The 14,198-nt window shown below is 38.3% G+C and overlaps 1 protein-coding gene across 1 annotated transcript; it reads right to left on the bottom strand.

Annotated features, from left to right (window-relative positions):
* Nucleotides 1-822: 822 nt before the first annotated feature.
* LOC137285910 (uncharacterized) lies at nucleotides 823-1,419 on the bottom strand. The gene has a single exon (XM_067818034.1). The coding sequence runs from the start codon at nucleotides 1,417-1,419 to the stop codon at nucleotides 823-825; it is 597 nt and encodes a 198-aa protein (XP_067674135.1).
* Nucleotides 1,420-14,198: the final 12,779 nt, after the last annotated feature.

The raw sequence follows: 14,198 nt of genomic DNA, 5'->3' as shown, positions 1-14,198 counted from the left end.
CAATACAAAGATTTCATATACAAAGTGTCATTCGATTCACACAAAGCAAATCATACAATTTCCGCCAATACAAAGATTTCATATACAAAGTGTCATTCGATTCACACAAAGCAAATCATACAATTTCCGCCAATACAAAGATTTCATATACAAAGTGTCATTCGATTCACACAAAGGAAATCATACAATTTCCGCCAATACAAAGATTTCATATACAAAGTGTCATTCGATTCACACAAAGCAAATCATACAATTTCCGCCAATACAAAGATTTCATATACAAAGTGTCTTTCGATTCACACACAGCAAATCATACAATTTCCGCCAATACAAAGATTTCATATACAAAGTGTCATTCGATTCACACAAAGCAAATCATACAATTTCCGCCAATACAAAGATTTCATATACAAAGTGTCATTCGATTCACACAAAGCAAATCATACAATTTCCGCCAATACAAAGATTTCATATACAAAGTGTCATTCGATTCACACAAAGCAAATCATACAATTTCCACCAATACAAAGATTTCATATACAAAGTGTCATTCGATTCACACAAAGCAAATCATACAATTTCCGCCAATACAAAGATTTCATATACAAAGTGTCATTCGATTCACACAAAGCAAATCATACAATTTCCGCCAATACAAAGATTTCATATACAAAGTGTCATTCGATTCACACAAAGCAAATCATACAATTTCCGCCAATACAAAGATTTCATATACAAAGTGTCATTCGAATGAAGATTTTTATGGATATCAACTTCTTTATGAGAGGACACAACGTTTCGGAGTTAATGCTTACTCCTTCATCAGGTGCTGGTGATGAAGGCATCTGTGTTGATCTTGGCGGCGACTGGGACATACTTCAGGCCTTTAGCAAGGAGGGATGTCTGAGATGGTGTGAGAGGCTTGCTGCTGAGGTTGATGACTGTCTTGAGGTTGGTGTTGTTGTTGTCAGCTTCGGGAATGTTGGAGGTGGAAGGACGTTGTAACTGGGTGAATTTGGTGATGTGGGTAGTTTTCACTTTCTCATGGAGGTGCTGCTTGGTCTTCTCTGCTAAGGACTGGGTCTTGTGGTAGAGGTCAGACTCGAGGGTGTCTTGTAGGTGGCTTCTGCTGGTTTCAATGTCTTTATGGAGATGGGACTTGTGGCGGCGTAGGTGCTGTATCTGGTGCTTGACTATTCTGGTGCTGGCATTGTGGAGTATCTTGTTGATGGCAGGTGAACGAGGGACAGGAGATGACAGTTGAAGTCCTCTGGGAACGAGGTTGTTGTCTCGGCATCGTAACAGGAAAGTCAGATGATTACTGGTTTTCACAATTTTGCTAATAGAGCGGTTGTACCTGTTGATGGATGTGACTGCATCATCTCCATGTTGATGTCGTATCAAGTCTTTGAATGTCATTTAGAAGTGAAAATACATAAGAACCTGATGAAGGAGTAAGCATTAACTCCGAAACGTTGTGTTCTCTCATAAAGAAGTTGATATCCATAAAAATCTTCATTCTTATGTATTTTCACTTCTAAATGACATTCAAAGACTTGAAAGTGTCATTCGATTCACACAAAGCAAATCATACAATTTCCGCCAATACAAAGATTTCATATACAAAGTGTCATTCGATTCACACAAAGCAAATCATACAATTTCCGCCAATACAAAGATTTCATATACAAAGTGTCATTCGATTCACACAAAGCAAATCATACAATTTCCGCCAATACAAAGATTTCATATACAAAGTGTCATTCGATTCACACAAAGCAAATCATACAATTTCCGCCAATACAAAGATTTCATATACAAAGTGTCATTCGATTCACACAAAGCAAATCATACAATTTCCGCCAATACAAAGATTTCATATACAAAGTGTCATTCGATTCACACAAAGCAAATCATACAATTTCCGCCAATACAAAGATTTCATACACAAAGTGTCATTCGATTCACACAAAGGAAATCATACAATTTCCGCCAATACAAAGATTTCATATACAAAGTGTCATTCGATTCACACAAAGCAAATCATACAATTTCCGCCAATACTCAGATTTCATATACAAAGCTGGCATTACATTCACATAAGAAAACATTCACCAAATCATACTCAGATTCACTGCAACGAATGACAAATTTACACATTCTAACCAAACTAACAAAACCCCGAAACAATACTCTACAACTTCTATGTCATGCAGAAATAACCAGGAAATATTCTTCAAAAAAAAAAAAAAGAATTTGACATCAATATTAATTCCAAAGAAGAAATAAATGTACCCACGTCCAAGCGACCAGATATGACCAACGCACAGCCGATGTCCAATGTTGACGCCTCTCCAAGGTCGCTGTGCACACAAACTACTACCGCCTCACCAAACTGTGCAGGACCGTGCACGTGGCGCACGCACTAGTTCATGCCCACACATACTTACTGTCTCTCACTCTCGCCTAGACGAAGGTTTCTAATAGACTAAGGATTCTAAAAGCTTTGTTACATAGTAAATATCACTGGCGACCAGTCACATTAGGGTTTGCACAAATGCAATAAAAAATAAGCAAAAAGAAAAAAGAAAGGAAGGAGAAAAAAGAAACAACAACAACAACAAAAAATAAAACAAGAAAACCCCAATAAAACATACAAACCCCCCAAACTGCTTTGTTGCGGTTTTCTTGACCTTTTATCAATCCATTAGCTGCTTCAGATCTAAAAACACATTCACACGATTACCAAGGAAAACAAGTAATGCCTTAATAACTCTTATCATATTATGATTAATCCATGATTAACCCATTCTAATTGTAAGTGGACATATTGCATGTTGCGTGACAAATAACATTATTATTTTACACTGATATCTTTCCAAACACGAATGGGAACCTTAACTCGTTATATTACTGTTCTTCCTCTGACATTTACGCAATTTATAGTCAAAAGGTGTCATTTGACTAATTCATTTTGACTATTACGTTGACTGTAAACTAAATGTTCTACTTGGCATATAAGTTCCTAGCTTTAAGACCCTGATATTCATGGCGCCAACGTTTATACTCCTTTAAACTTCGTCATTATATAATATAGAACTAAATGGATGGTGATGAATATCATCATCTTCTGTATTCTCAAACACCCATCAGCGGTGGTACATGAGACAATGTAATGCAGATAAATAATAAATGCACCATATATGTTTTTATAAATATATATTATAACTAATTGAAAAAGCGTGTAAGTTACAAATTAGATTTTTTTTGTATCACTCCTGATTCATTATTTACAGAAAGATTGATGTCAGTTGATAAATGACTTGAGTTCATTTGTCAGACCACGTGACATGTCTAAAGGTGTTTCAGCGGTATTAAGTTAAGTACATTCGGTACACGGACATAACATAGTTAAGCTACAAACAGTGTTTGCATCATAGAGGTCAAGCTTTTGAAATGGAAGTGCATGCTCCATGGTTATATCTAACCTTGCCGTGGGTGTCATTGTACACCACTGATGTGGTGCAGAATCTTGAGTGGAGTAAATGCACAAAAGCAGAGCTATGTTACATCCCCCTTGCAGAAATGAAGCCTTATGGAATTTTACTGGCCTTTACTAAGTGTTTGCAGCTTGCTGATTGCAGCTATGTTAGATTCAATCCCAAAACGTTGGTTTGCATGATCTGTATGGCATCAAATAATCTGACATCTAGCAAACAAAGGAATTCAGAGAGTTATGAAGACTGGGTGTGTCTGCAGGAAGCAAGTTCAATAAAGGTATTAATTTGTCACTTTATGTTGAGAAACTCGTGAAGATCAGGGTTAGAACCCATGCTTGCCTTCAGAGAGACTAACGGGGTCGAATGGTCAAGCTAGCTGACTCGGTTGACACATGTCATCGTATCCATGCGTAGATCGATGATCATGCTATTGTTCCATGGATTGTCTGGTCCAGATCCGATTATTTACAGACCGTCGCATATAGCTGGAATATTGCTGAGTGTGGCAAATCTAAACACACTCGCTCACATTTTGCAGAGAAATTTTCCTAAATAATTTAGATTATGTGATATAAGCGACTTTGTCTGAAACGCTGATATTCATGGAACTCAGGTGGGTCAGAAATCCGGTAAGGTAACTGGCACGAATCCTTCAGAATATCTATCTGAGGTTTCACAGAAGCAGTGCCATAGTCGTAGCGGGAAGAGCAGTGTATGCCGGCACCCGCTTTCAAAGTAGATGCCTAAATTTCAGCATCGTGAGCAAACGTATGATTAAACCATTAACCATCGTAAACTGCATGTGACATACTTTGCCTTTCAGCTATCCATAGTTTTACATTGTTAAACATAATGCTATGGGTTTTTTGAGAAATACATTTAGACAGCACCTGTGACAGAACAGATATTCAACCATCCTTTGGAATATGAATTAATGGTTTAACTTTAAGCACTAGTTCTACATTTATATCTGTAACGTACTTTGATAAGGTTTTAGATAATTTATTTATAAAATAACTTTGAAAGTCACGATATGGCTGAAATATTGCCAGTGTGACTATTTACTCGATTAGCAGGTTAACTCACTCGCCGGTTGATCCTCTATATTTCCCATAAAGTTGGAGCCCCCCAAATGCAGTTCATTTAGTATTTCTCCCACATGTATCTTATGGTAGACACAATAACCACGGGGCACCCGTGGCGAGCCACCTCCTCGTGGTGAGTACTGGGTAAGGCTAAGAGCTCGCCGACACCCCCGTTGTGGACCCGGGAGATATAGTCTGGTTCATAATTATTGAGAATTTTTCTTCTTACTTTGAGCTATCCTAACACCTCAACTCATTCACTGATACTTAAAACTAAGTAATGGTATAAGGGAGGTAACTCATCTTGGCCTACTGAGTATAGTACAATTAGAGTTACCTCCCCTGAATTTGTAGCAGACGTCATTTTCCTCAGCACTGTCAACAATGTCTGCTGAAGATAAAAGAAGGTTGATTTTTGAGTTGTGTAATCAAGGAATTGATGATGTAAATACATTGGCAGAGAGAAGAGGAATTCCTCTTTCTACTGTGTATAGGATTAGGAAGAATTTTAAAGAGGGCAAGGAGTTTGGGCACCAGAAAGGAGCAGGGAGACCCAGAAAATTGGACTTCTCAGATCGCGTCCGGCTGGGAATTTTAGCGTCTAAAAAGCAAAGGGCAAGCATCTCCAACATCAGGTATGAAATGATAGAAAGGGGATCAACAGTTGTATCAAAATCTACAGTTAGAAGAAATTTGATTGATCTTGGATGGGAGAAAAAGCCTGGAATTCCTTCTCCTCTCATGAAACAAGAACATGAAGACAGGCGTGTTGAGTGGTGTTTGGCACATGAAAACTTTGACTGGGAAAATGTGATTTTTACTGATGAAAGCTCAATATGGGTATATCCCAGTAATGTGAAAATATGGACAAAGTCTGCGTCAGCACCGTTGTATCGACGACCTAAATACAGCCCAAAGTTTCATGTATGAGGAGGGATATCCTTATTAGGAACGACCCCGCTGTGTGTGTTTGAGGGAAATCTGACAAATCAACGCTACACTAACATATTAGATAATTTTCTCCTTCCAAGCGCACATGTGTTTTATGGAAATGACTAGATTTTGCAGCAAGATAATGATCCTAAACACACCGCAAAACATGCCAAGCAGTGGTTTCAGGAGAAAAATGTGACTGCATTACCATTTCCTGCATATAGTCCTGACTTAAATCCCATTGAGAACATTTTGGGGATGATGAAGGAATGTGTGAATCAAAAGGAGTTGACAAAAATTGAAGACATGAAGAGAGAAGTGGTCCGATACTGGGACAGCATAACTCACGAGACACTAACCTCTCTGATAGGAAGTATGCCTACCCGTCTTAGACTGTGCCGTGAAGCTCAAGGAGACTTGATAAAATATTAAATTGTTACCTACACAACATGAAAAGGTCAGTTCACTTTCACAATACATTCAATTTTATCTGATTTGTTCTCGTTTAATAATATGAAATGCTTTAGCTATTCTCAATAATTTTGAACCATACTGTATTTGGTCCACCAACCCGTTTGCCATGGGTTGCAGCCCTGTGTTGGCGGAGGAAGGGATCCTGGTGGTTGAGGGCAATAGGAGCTTGCAACCGTGTTCCTTTGGCCCTAACTTCGCCTAGACGGGAGGTCGAATGGGCCCGGTTCGACCAATCGGCTGGCCATGCCAAGCCCTGTGCATGGAGTAGTATTATATTTATCAATGCACATATATCATTTGGAATTGTTGTAACTTTGGACTTGGTTTTATTATCTAAAACGTTTTTGATTTTAAAATATGTTGTTCTGAAATTTGCCTAGAGTCCTATGCCAGAAGGCGGTGGCTCATGGGCCAATCTGGTGGAATTAGTAATCTTTTAATTCTTCCGCTGAAGTATATCATCCGGGTATCAAGGTATTGCTGGGGAGGTGAAAAACATTAGACGCTTGCGTTCGGGTGCCCTGCTAGTTGAATGCGGGAAAAAGCAACAAGCAATAAACCTGATGAACATGAAATCTTTCGTGGGCATTCCGGTCACGGTCTCTGCTCACAAGACCTTGAACACGAGTAAAGGTATTGTGAGAGATCGTGATCGATTGTTTGATGATATGTCGGACCTTGATATAGGATCTGAAATGAAGGATCAAGGTGTGCTCTATGTCAAGCGCTTTTCAACGCGGAGAAACAACGAAACCATCAAAACGAATACGTACCTGTTTACTTTTCCATCTCCAAATGCACCCAAATCAGTGAAGGCAGGCGACTGTAACGTTCCAGTTGATACATACATTGCCAACCCGTTAAGGTGTTTTAAATGTCAGAAATATGGACACGGTGTAAATACCTGCACATTGACTGTTGTGTGTGCTCACTGTGGTGAGAAGACACACACAACAGAAGTTTGTGACAGTGATTATAAAAACATGCACCAATTGCTCAGGCGACCATTCTTCATTTTTTAAGGAATGTCCTATTTGGAAAGAGCAAATGGAGATCAATAAAATAACATTTACACAAAATATCTCTTTTTCTGAGACCAAACAACTGGTAAAGAGATCTGAACTTCCAGAAAGTTATGCTCGAGTAGCAAAAACACCATCTGGGTTTAGCTCTAGACAACATCAACCACAGGCTGCCAAACTACCTTGACTTTGTACCCAGCTATATCATCACAGACTAAGGAATCACGTCCTAGTACCTCAAAGTCTTCTGATCACAAATCATTATCTCAGTCACACTCAAAGTCTCAATCGACAGCTGATAGTCAACAAACTGTGAAAAGTAAACTGAAGCCAAAGCCTGATGCTTCAAAACAACACTGACGTGACGCCATAGTAGTACCAATACCTAAACCTGGACGTGATCATACGGATCCATCCAATTATCGTCCGATTTCATTAACCAGCTGTGTTTGCAAGACCATGGAACGCATGATAAATAATCGACTTGTTTGGTACTTGGAAACAAATGAGCTTATCACAGATATACAATGCGGTTTCCGGAAAAAGAGAAGTACTGTCGATCACTTAATGCGTTTAGAATCATTTGTGAAAAACGCTCTGAGTAATAAACAACATGCTGTGTCTGTCTTTTTTGATCTTGAGAAGGCATATGAGACCCCCAGGAAGTATAGCATTCTGACAGATTTACATGATTTCGGTTTGCGAGGTCGTTTGCCTGAATTCATAGGCAAGTTCTTAAATAACAGACGATTTCAAGTCCGCGTCAGTTCTAACCTGTCTGATCATTACAATCAGGATCAGGGTGTTCCACTAGGCAGTATTTTGTCAGTCACACTATTCAGTCAAACGATTCAATTGATGGATCGTTATTTGTGGATGATTTTACTATTACTTGTCGTGGTAAAAATATGCATACCATTGAACGGAAACTACAGTTGTGTTAAAAATGATTAATAAATGGTGTCTTGAAAACGGCTTTAAATTTTTATAAATCGAATACTAACTGAATACATTTTTGTCGTAAATATAAACCACATAAAGACCCTGAGCTGTCTCTAGATGGCACACCAATTAAAGTTGTGAAGGAAGCTAAGTTCTTCTGTCTCATTTTTGACTCACACTTAACGTTTTTACCGCATATTAAGTAACTTAGAACTAAATGCCTGAAAGCACATGACTTGTTAAAAGTAGTTTCAAATTCTAAATGGGGAGGGGATCAAGCTACCCTTCTAAATCTATATCGATCTCTCGTGCGGTTTAAACTTGATTATGGCTCCATCGTCTATGGGGGAGCCTGCAAAAGCAATTTAAAACTATTAGATTCAGTCCATCATCAAGGTCTAAGACTTTGTCTTGGATCTTTCAGAACTTCACCAATTGACAGCCTGTATGTCGAGGCTGATGAACCATCTCTTGAGCACCGACGTATAAAATTAGCTTTACAGTATGTAACAAAACTATATTCAAATGAGTCAAACCCTGCATATAACTGTGATTTCAATCCTCTGTATGAGGATTTATACAATAAGAAATCTTCTCTTGTTCCACCTCTTGGTTTAGAATAAAACCACTTATTTCTGCTGCCAGCATTGAGCTGAAAACATAGCTCCTTCCCGTCTTCTTTCTTCTCCTTCTTGGCAGTTGGTTAGACCAAAAGTTGACCTAACATTAACTACATTTAAAAAATCAGAAACGAATGAATTACAGTATAAACAAGAATATAATCAATTGAAATATAAATATAGCAATTATAAATCCTTATTTACAGATGGGTCTAAGGACGGTGGTGCTGTGGCTTGTGCCACTGTCATTGGATCCAGAACGATATCGTCTAGATAACCAGATAACAGTTCTATTTTTACAGCAGAAGCTAACGCCATGCTAAGAGCTCTTAAATATATTCAAAGGCACCCTAAACGAAAACAATATATAATCTATTCATACTCTGTTTCTTGCCTTCAGGCTATTAAATATATCTCTTGTAAACATCCACTTTTAATAGAAATTATTGAATTGTATAATAATCTTGCCACTGGCCAATACGAGATCTTTTTTGTTGGTTACCTAGCCACGTAGGCATTTCCGGTAATGCAATGGCCGATCTTGCTGCCAAGGCAGCACTCAACAAATCTGTGACAGCATTGCTTATTCCTTACAATGATTACAAAGCGAGCATTAGATCTTATATCCGTGATTTGATGCAGGAGAAATGGGACACCCAAGTGGGTATAAATAAATTACATGAGATAAAACCTTACATTGGTTATACCCACTTGGGTTGTCAGTCCAGATTTGAAGAGGTTATTTTACGACGATGTCGTATTGGTCACACTAGATATACTCATTCATACCTGTTAAAAGGTGAGGATCCTCCATTTTGTATCCCTTGTGATGAGAGAGTCACAGTCAAGCATATGCTGCTTGACTGTGTTGAACTCTCCATCACAAGGGATCAATATTTCAATGTCAAAACCGTTAAGGATCTTTTTCCAAACGTCAGTTCTCATTTAATTATTGTTTTTTTTAAAAAGAAATTGATTGATTTGTTTTGTTGAGTTTTGAATGATCTGTTCTATAGATAGATGTATTTTAATTATTGGAAGTTTAATTTCGTAACTGCTTATTAATGGCTGTGCCCTCGAAGGGGGTTGAAGTATCGTAAAATTATTGTCCTCCTGAGAGGGTACATAAGTCCATAAACATTACAGTAAATTTAGACTTTCCACTGTTTTTAGTCGTAGCATATGTGTATTTTTAATTTGTGGCTAGATGTGTCTAAATTGCTGACAGCTGAGGGGACGATGTAAATCCAAAAAGGGTCCATGCAGGTAGCAAAGGCACTGTAAGTCCCCATGGCCCCTAGTTAGTGATCTCCCTTCAGTTGGCAATCTGTAGCCTGATTTTATATTGTATTGTCCGAATAGTGATATAAGTTTTAACTTTTCACGCTAGTTTTAATCCCATTTGTGATATTCTAGTTGTTTTACTGTCCGTCGTTGACAGGTTTTTACTATACATATATTTCATTTCAGTATTAAATGTTCTCGTCACAATATGGCTGAGATATTGCCGATGTGACGTTAAATATTAACTCACTCACTCACTCACTGGTTACACCTACTTGGGTTGACAGTCCATATTTGAAGAGGTTATTTTACGACGATGTCGTATTGGCCATACTAGATATACTCATATGCATCTGTTGAAAGGTGAGGATCCTCCGTTTTGTATCCCTTGTGATGAGAGAGTCACGGTCAAGCATATTCTGCTTGACTGTGTTGAATTCCCCATCACAAGGGATAAGTACTTTATAGTTAAAACAATGAAGGATCTTTTTACCATCGTTAATTGACATTTAATTACTGGGTTTTTAAAAGAAATTGATTTTATGGTTGAATTTTGAATAATATGTTCTGTAAATAGATGTATTTTACTTATTGGTAGTTTAGATTAGTAACTTGAATTGTTAGTGGCTGTACCCCGAAAGGGGGTTGAAGTATTGTAAAATTATTGTCCTCCTGAGAGGGTACGTAAGTCCAAAAACATTCACAGTAAATTTAGGTCTACCAGGATTTTAATCGTAGTATTCATGTGATTTTAATTTCGACTAGGTTTTCGTAGACTCGCCAGCAGCTGAAGGCATGGTGTAAATCCAAATAGGGTCCATGTAGGTAGCAAAGGTACTGTAAGTCCCCATGGTTCCTAGCTATATATATAGTGTGGTGATTTACCTTCAGTTGTTGGCGATCTATAGTCTGTTTTTATACTGTATTGTCTAAATAGTGCTATTAGTTTTAACTTTCCATGCTAGTTTTACTTGAGATTGTGATATTCTATTTGTTTTACTGTCCTTCGTTGACGTGTTTTTATAATGTATGTATGTATGTTCTTTTTCAATGTTGAATGTTCTCGTCAAGATATGGCTGCGATATTCCCGATGTGACGTTAAATATTAACTCACTCACTCACTCAATAGCCTCGTTGCTGCATGCGAACGTTATGTCAAACACCCTCTTTGATTTCACAGGATCCCTGTTCTGATTGTCAGCCAGGAACTACATGTGTGGCCTCTCGGAGGGGTCAAACAAAGTGTGTCCATAACGGTTTGTGCATAGCATGAATGTATTGTAATCAGGTCATTGATAAAGACTAGGGCAACATGTCAGTTTCTGTTTGGAAAACATACATTGTTTGGAATAGGCAATCTGATGCTTGATTTTTTCCCAAGACCACAATTCAAATGTATGTGAGGTCTAGCCTTCTGTTCGTAGTTACTATCTTTTCTTTTTAAACTGTTTTAATCTGTTTTTTTCAAAATGCAAAGAAACAAAGAATATTCGTATACAGACATGCTTACTTGCCCGTGAGAGATTTTCTTTTCTTTCTAGATCTGCAAGAGCAAGTACACCGAGTTTGTAAAATATCTGAACAGACAGGGATAAATACTCCCTTACTCAGCATGACAGAAAAAGGTAATTGTTTGTAGTTAGGCAGTAAAATGTGTTTGTTTAGTCTAACATTAAAGACAGTCAGAGTTAAATAATATACTGATGTGAACATGTGGTTAAATTCAAAAGTTGCCAAGCTCCAAAGATAAAGTTTGTGAAAGACGAAGAAGGAAATAATCAGTTTGGATGCAATTCGTCTTCCGTTTATTGGCATTGTACGTCACAATTACTGTCAATGCGCTGCATATAATTAATTTCTCCGTGCCCGAAAGTGTCCGAAAATCGACGAGCTTTGGTACACTATCTGAAAATATTGCTACCCATCACTCTGTACAGTTCACGCGAGTTTCATTTATGATGGAGCTGTTTAATGCTCACATTTGTCTACGGGGTATGCAATATTGGTACTTCATGATGCAGCTGTTTAATACTTAACTCTCATATTTGTCTACACTTCTCTGTGTGGTGCCCTTTACCTGCCCCGAGTCGGGGATACAGGGAACAGTCAATTGACAAGGTAATTTAGTGATTAGTGAGAACTCGATTAGCAGGTAGGTAAACTAATGTTAAACATCAGTGTCCTATAATTATCATGAGGTCGGTCATGCACATTGATGCAACGCAACCCTGATTTATTGTTACTCATTGTAAGTAAGACACCTTAGTAAGAACCTTGGTCTGAACTGGAGATCTGAAAAGGCGATACGTACTTGTGTTCTTATTGCCAAACACACTACTTCGACCCTTATTTCACGTCGCCGGTTGATATCGTGCTCCCGATTCTATCATTTGGCCGGTCACAACAGTTTGAACTTCACAGTTCGTGTCCATGGCCGTTCTAGTAAGGAGTAATTACCACTGACGATAAACCGAAAAATGAGTCTATGAACCTATCCACACAATAGCCTACTTTTCAGCCGATCCGAAATTCGTCGGGTGAAAGTGAAAAACAAACAACTCTGGTTATAATGAATTCCAGTTAATTGCTTTCAGTGGTATTTACACATGAATATTAATGTCAGACTTTAGAAACATCGCATTTTTATATTTTATGGCAAGGTGTAGGCTGTACAACCTAAAAATTCTGGACTGGTTATTGCACTAAGTTGCGCAAACGTACGGAATCCAATCAGCAGGAAATGAGACTGTTGTATAAGTGAGTGAGTTTAGTTTTACGCCGCACTTAGCAATATTCCATCTAAATGACGGCGGTCTATAGAAAATCGAGTGTGGACCAAACAGTCCCGTGATCAAAAGTATGATCATCAATCTGCGCAATTAGTTATCGGTGACATTTGTCGGCGCGCCTGGCCACTCGATACCGTTTGTCTCCACCTATGACAACCATGGGATCATGAAGGCCGTGATTCTAACCTGGATATTCACGGGCTTCTTTCATTTGTTAATTTGCCCAGAGTACAGTGCCTGGTCGCGGTGCATCATGGGCTACTGGGCATATAGAACTCAGAATTCTGTATTTCATTCGTGAAACCTTATAGGACCAACCAGACAGGCGTTTATATTTTAGACTTGAGGGATTTTCATTCTTTATGTGTGGAATATAAAGTCCACAGATGCTGCAATATTTCAAGGCAGCTTGTAAAACAAAAGGCTCATGTTGTGTGTGTGTGTGTGTGTGTGTGTGTGTGTGTGTGTGTGTGTGTGTGTGTGTGTGTGTGTGTGTGTGTGTGTTTGTAAGTTGTAACATGACATTGATTAAACGATAGGTATCAATTTTCAAGCAGTATGCCAGTTCTTACTGTCAATGTCAGGACACTGGGACGTTTATATATGTTTAAATTTGTGACCCAATATTTTAGACTTGTCACTCAGTTACATTGTACTAAAAGTCTCTACTGTAATTCATTGTAACCTTGTTCGTTGTGTATTCATTTGGTCTCTGCATACTGAATATTATGGACCTCTTTCTGTCGTACTTCGCTGGTTGATCTCCATCACAAGTGCTAGTTCTCATTTAGTTATTGTTTTTTTTAAAGAAATTGATTTCATGATTGAATTTTGATTAATAAATGTTGCAGATAGATATAGTTCAATGATTGGCTGTGTAAATTAGCAACTGGCCTTGTTAGTGGCTGTATCCTCAAAGGGGGTTGAAGTATCGTAAAATTATTGTCCTCCTGAGAGGGTACGTAAGTCCCAAAACTTTCACAGTTTAATTTTTGCTTACCCGATTTTAAACGTAGTATATTTGTTCTTTTGAAATTTGGCTAAACATTCGTACAATCGCCAGCGGCTGAAGGGATGGTGTAAATCCAACTAGGGTCCATGCAGGTAGCAAAGGTACTGTAAGACCCCATGGACCCTGGTATGGTGATCTACCTTCAGTTGTCGGCGGTCTATAGCCTGTTTTTATATTGTATCGTCCTCTATAGTTGAATTGTTTTTGATTTCATTACTAGTTTTAAATAATTGCCTGTGATAGTCTAGTTGCTTTACTGTCCTTCGGTGACAGATTTTTTACCATTCTCTATTATGTATGACATTAATGGTTCTCGTCACGATATGGCTGAAATATTGCCGATGTGACGTTAAATGTTAACTCACTCACTCACTCACTCACTGGTTGAAAAGGGATTCCCAAAACGTTTCTAACTGTAACAGGATACCATAACACACAGTGTGCCGTAAACAGGGTGCCGTTTTCAGTGGTGCTAGGTCAAACTGCCGTGCGATAGGTTACGAATGCCACAATTGGTGATTTGTCGCTGATGGTGG

The sequence above is a fragment of the Haliotis asinina genome, chromosome 1 (assembly GCF_037392515.1).
Source record: "Haliotis asinina isolate JCU_RB_2024 chromosome 1, JCU_Hal_asi_v2, whole genome shotgun sequence".
In the NCBI taxonomy this organism is placed as follows: domain Eukaryota; kingdom Metazoa; phylum Mollusca; class Gastropoda; order Lepetellida; family Haliotidae; genus Haliotis; species Haliotis asinina.
The sequence above is the reverse complement of the archived record's forward strand: the minus strand, read 5'-3'. Positions and strand labels throughout refer to the sequence as shown.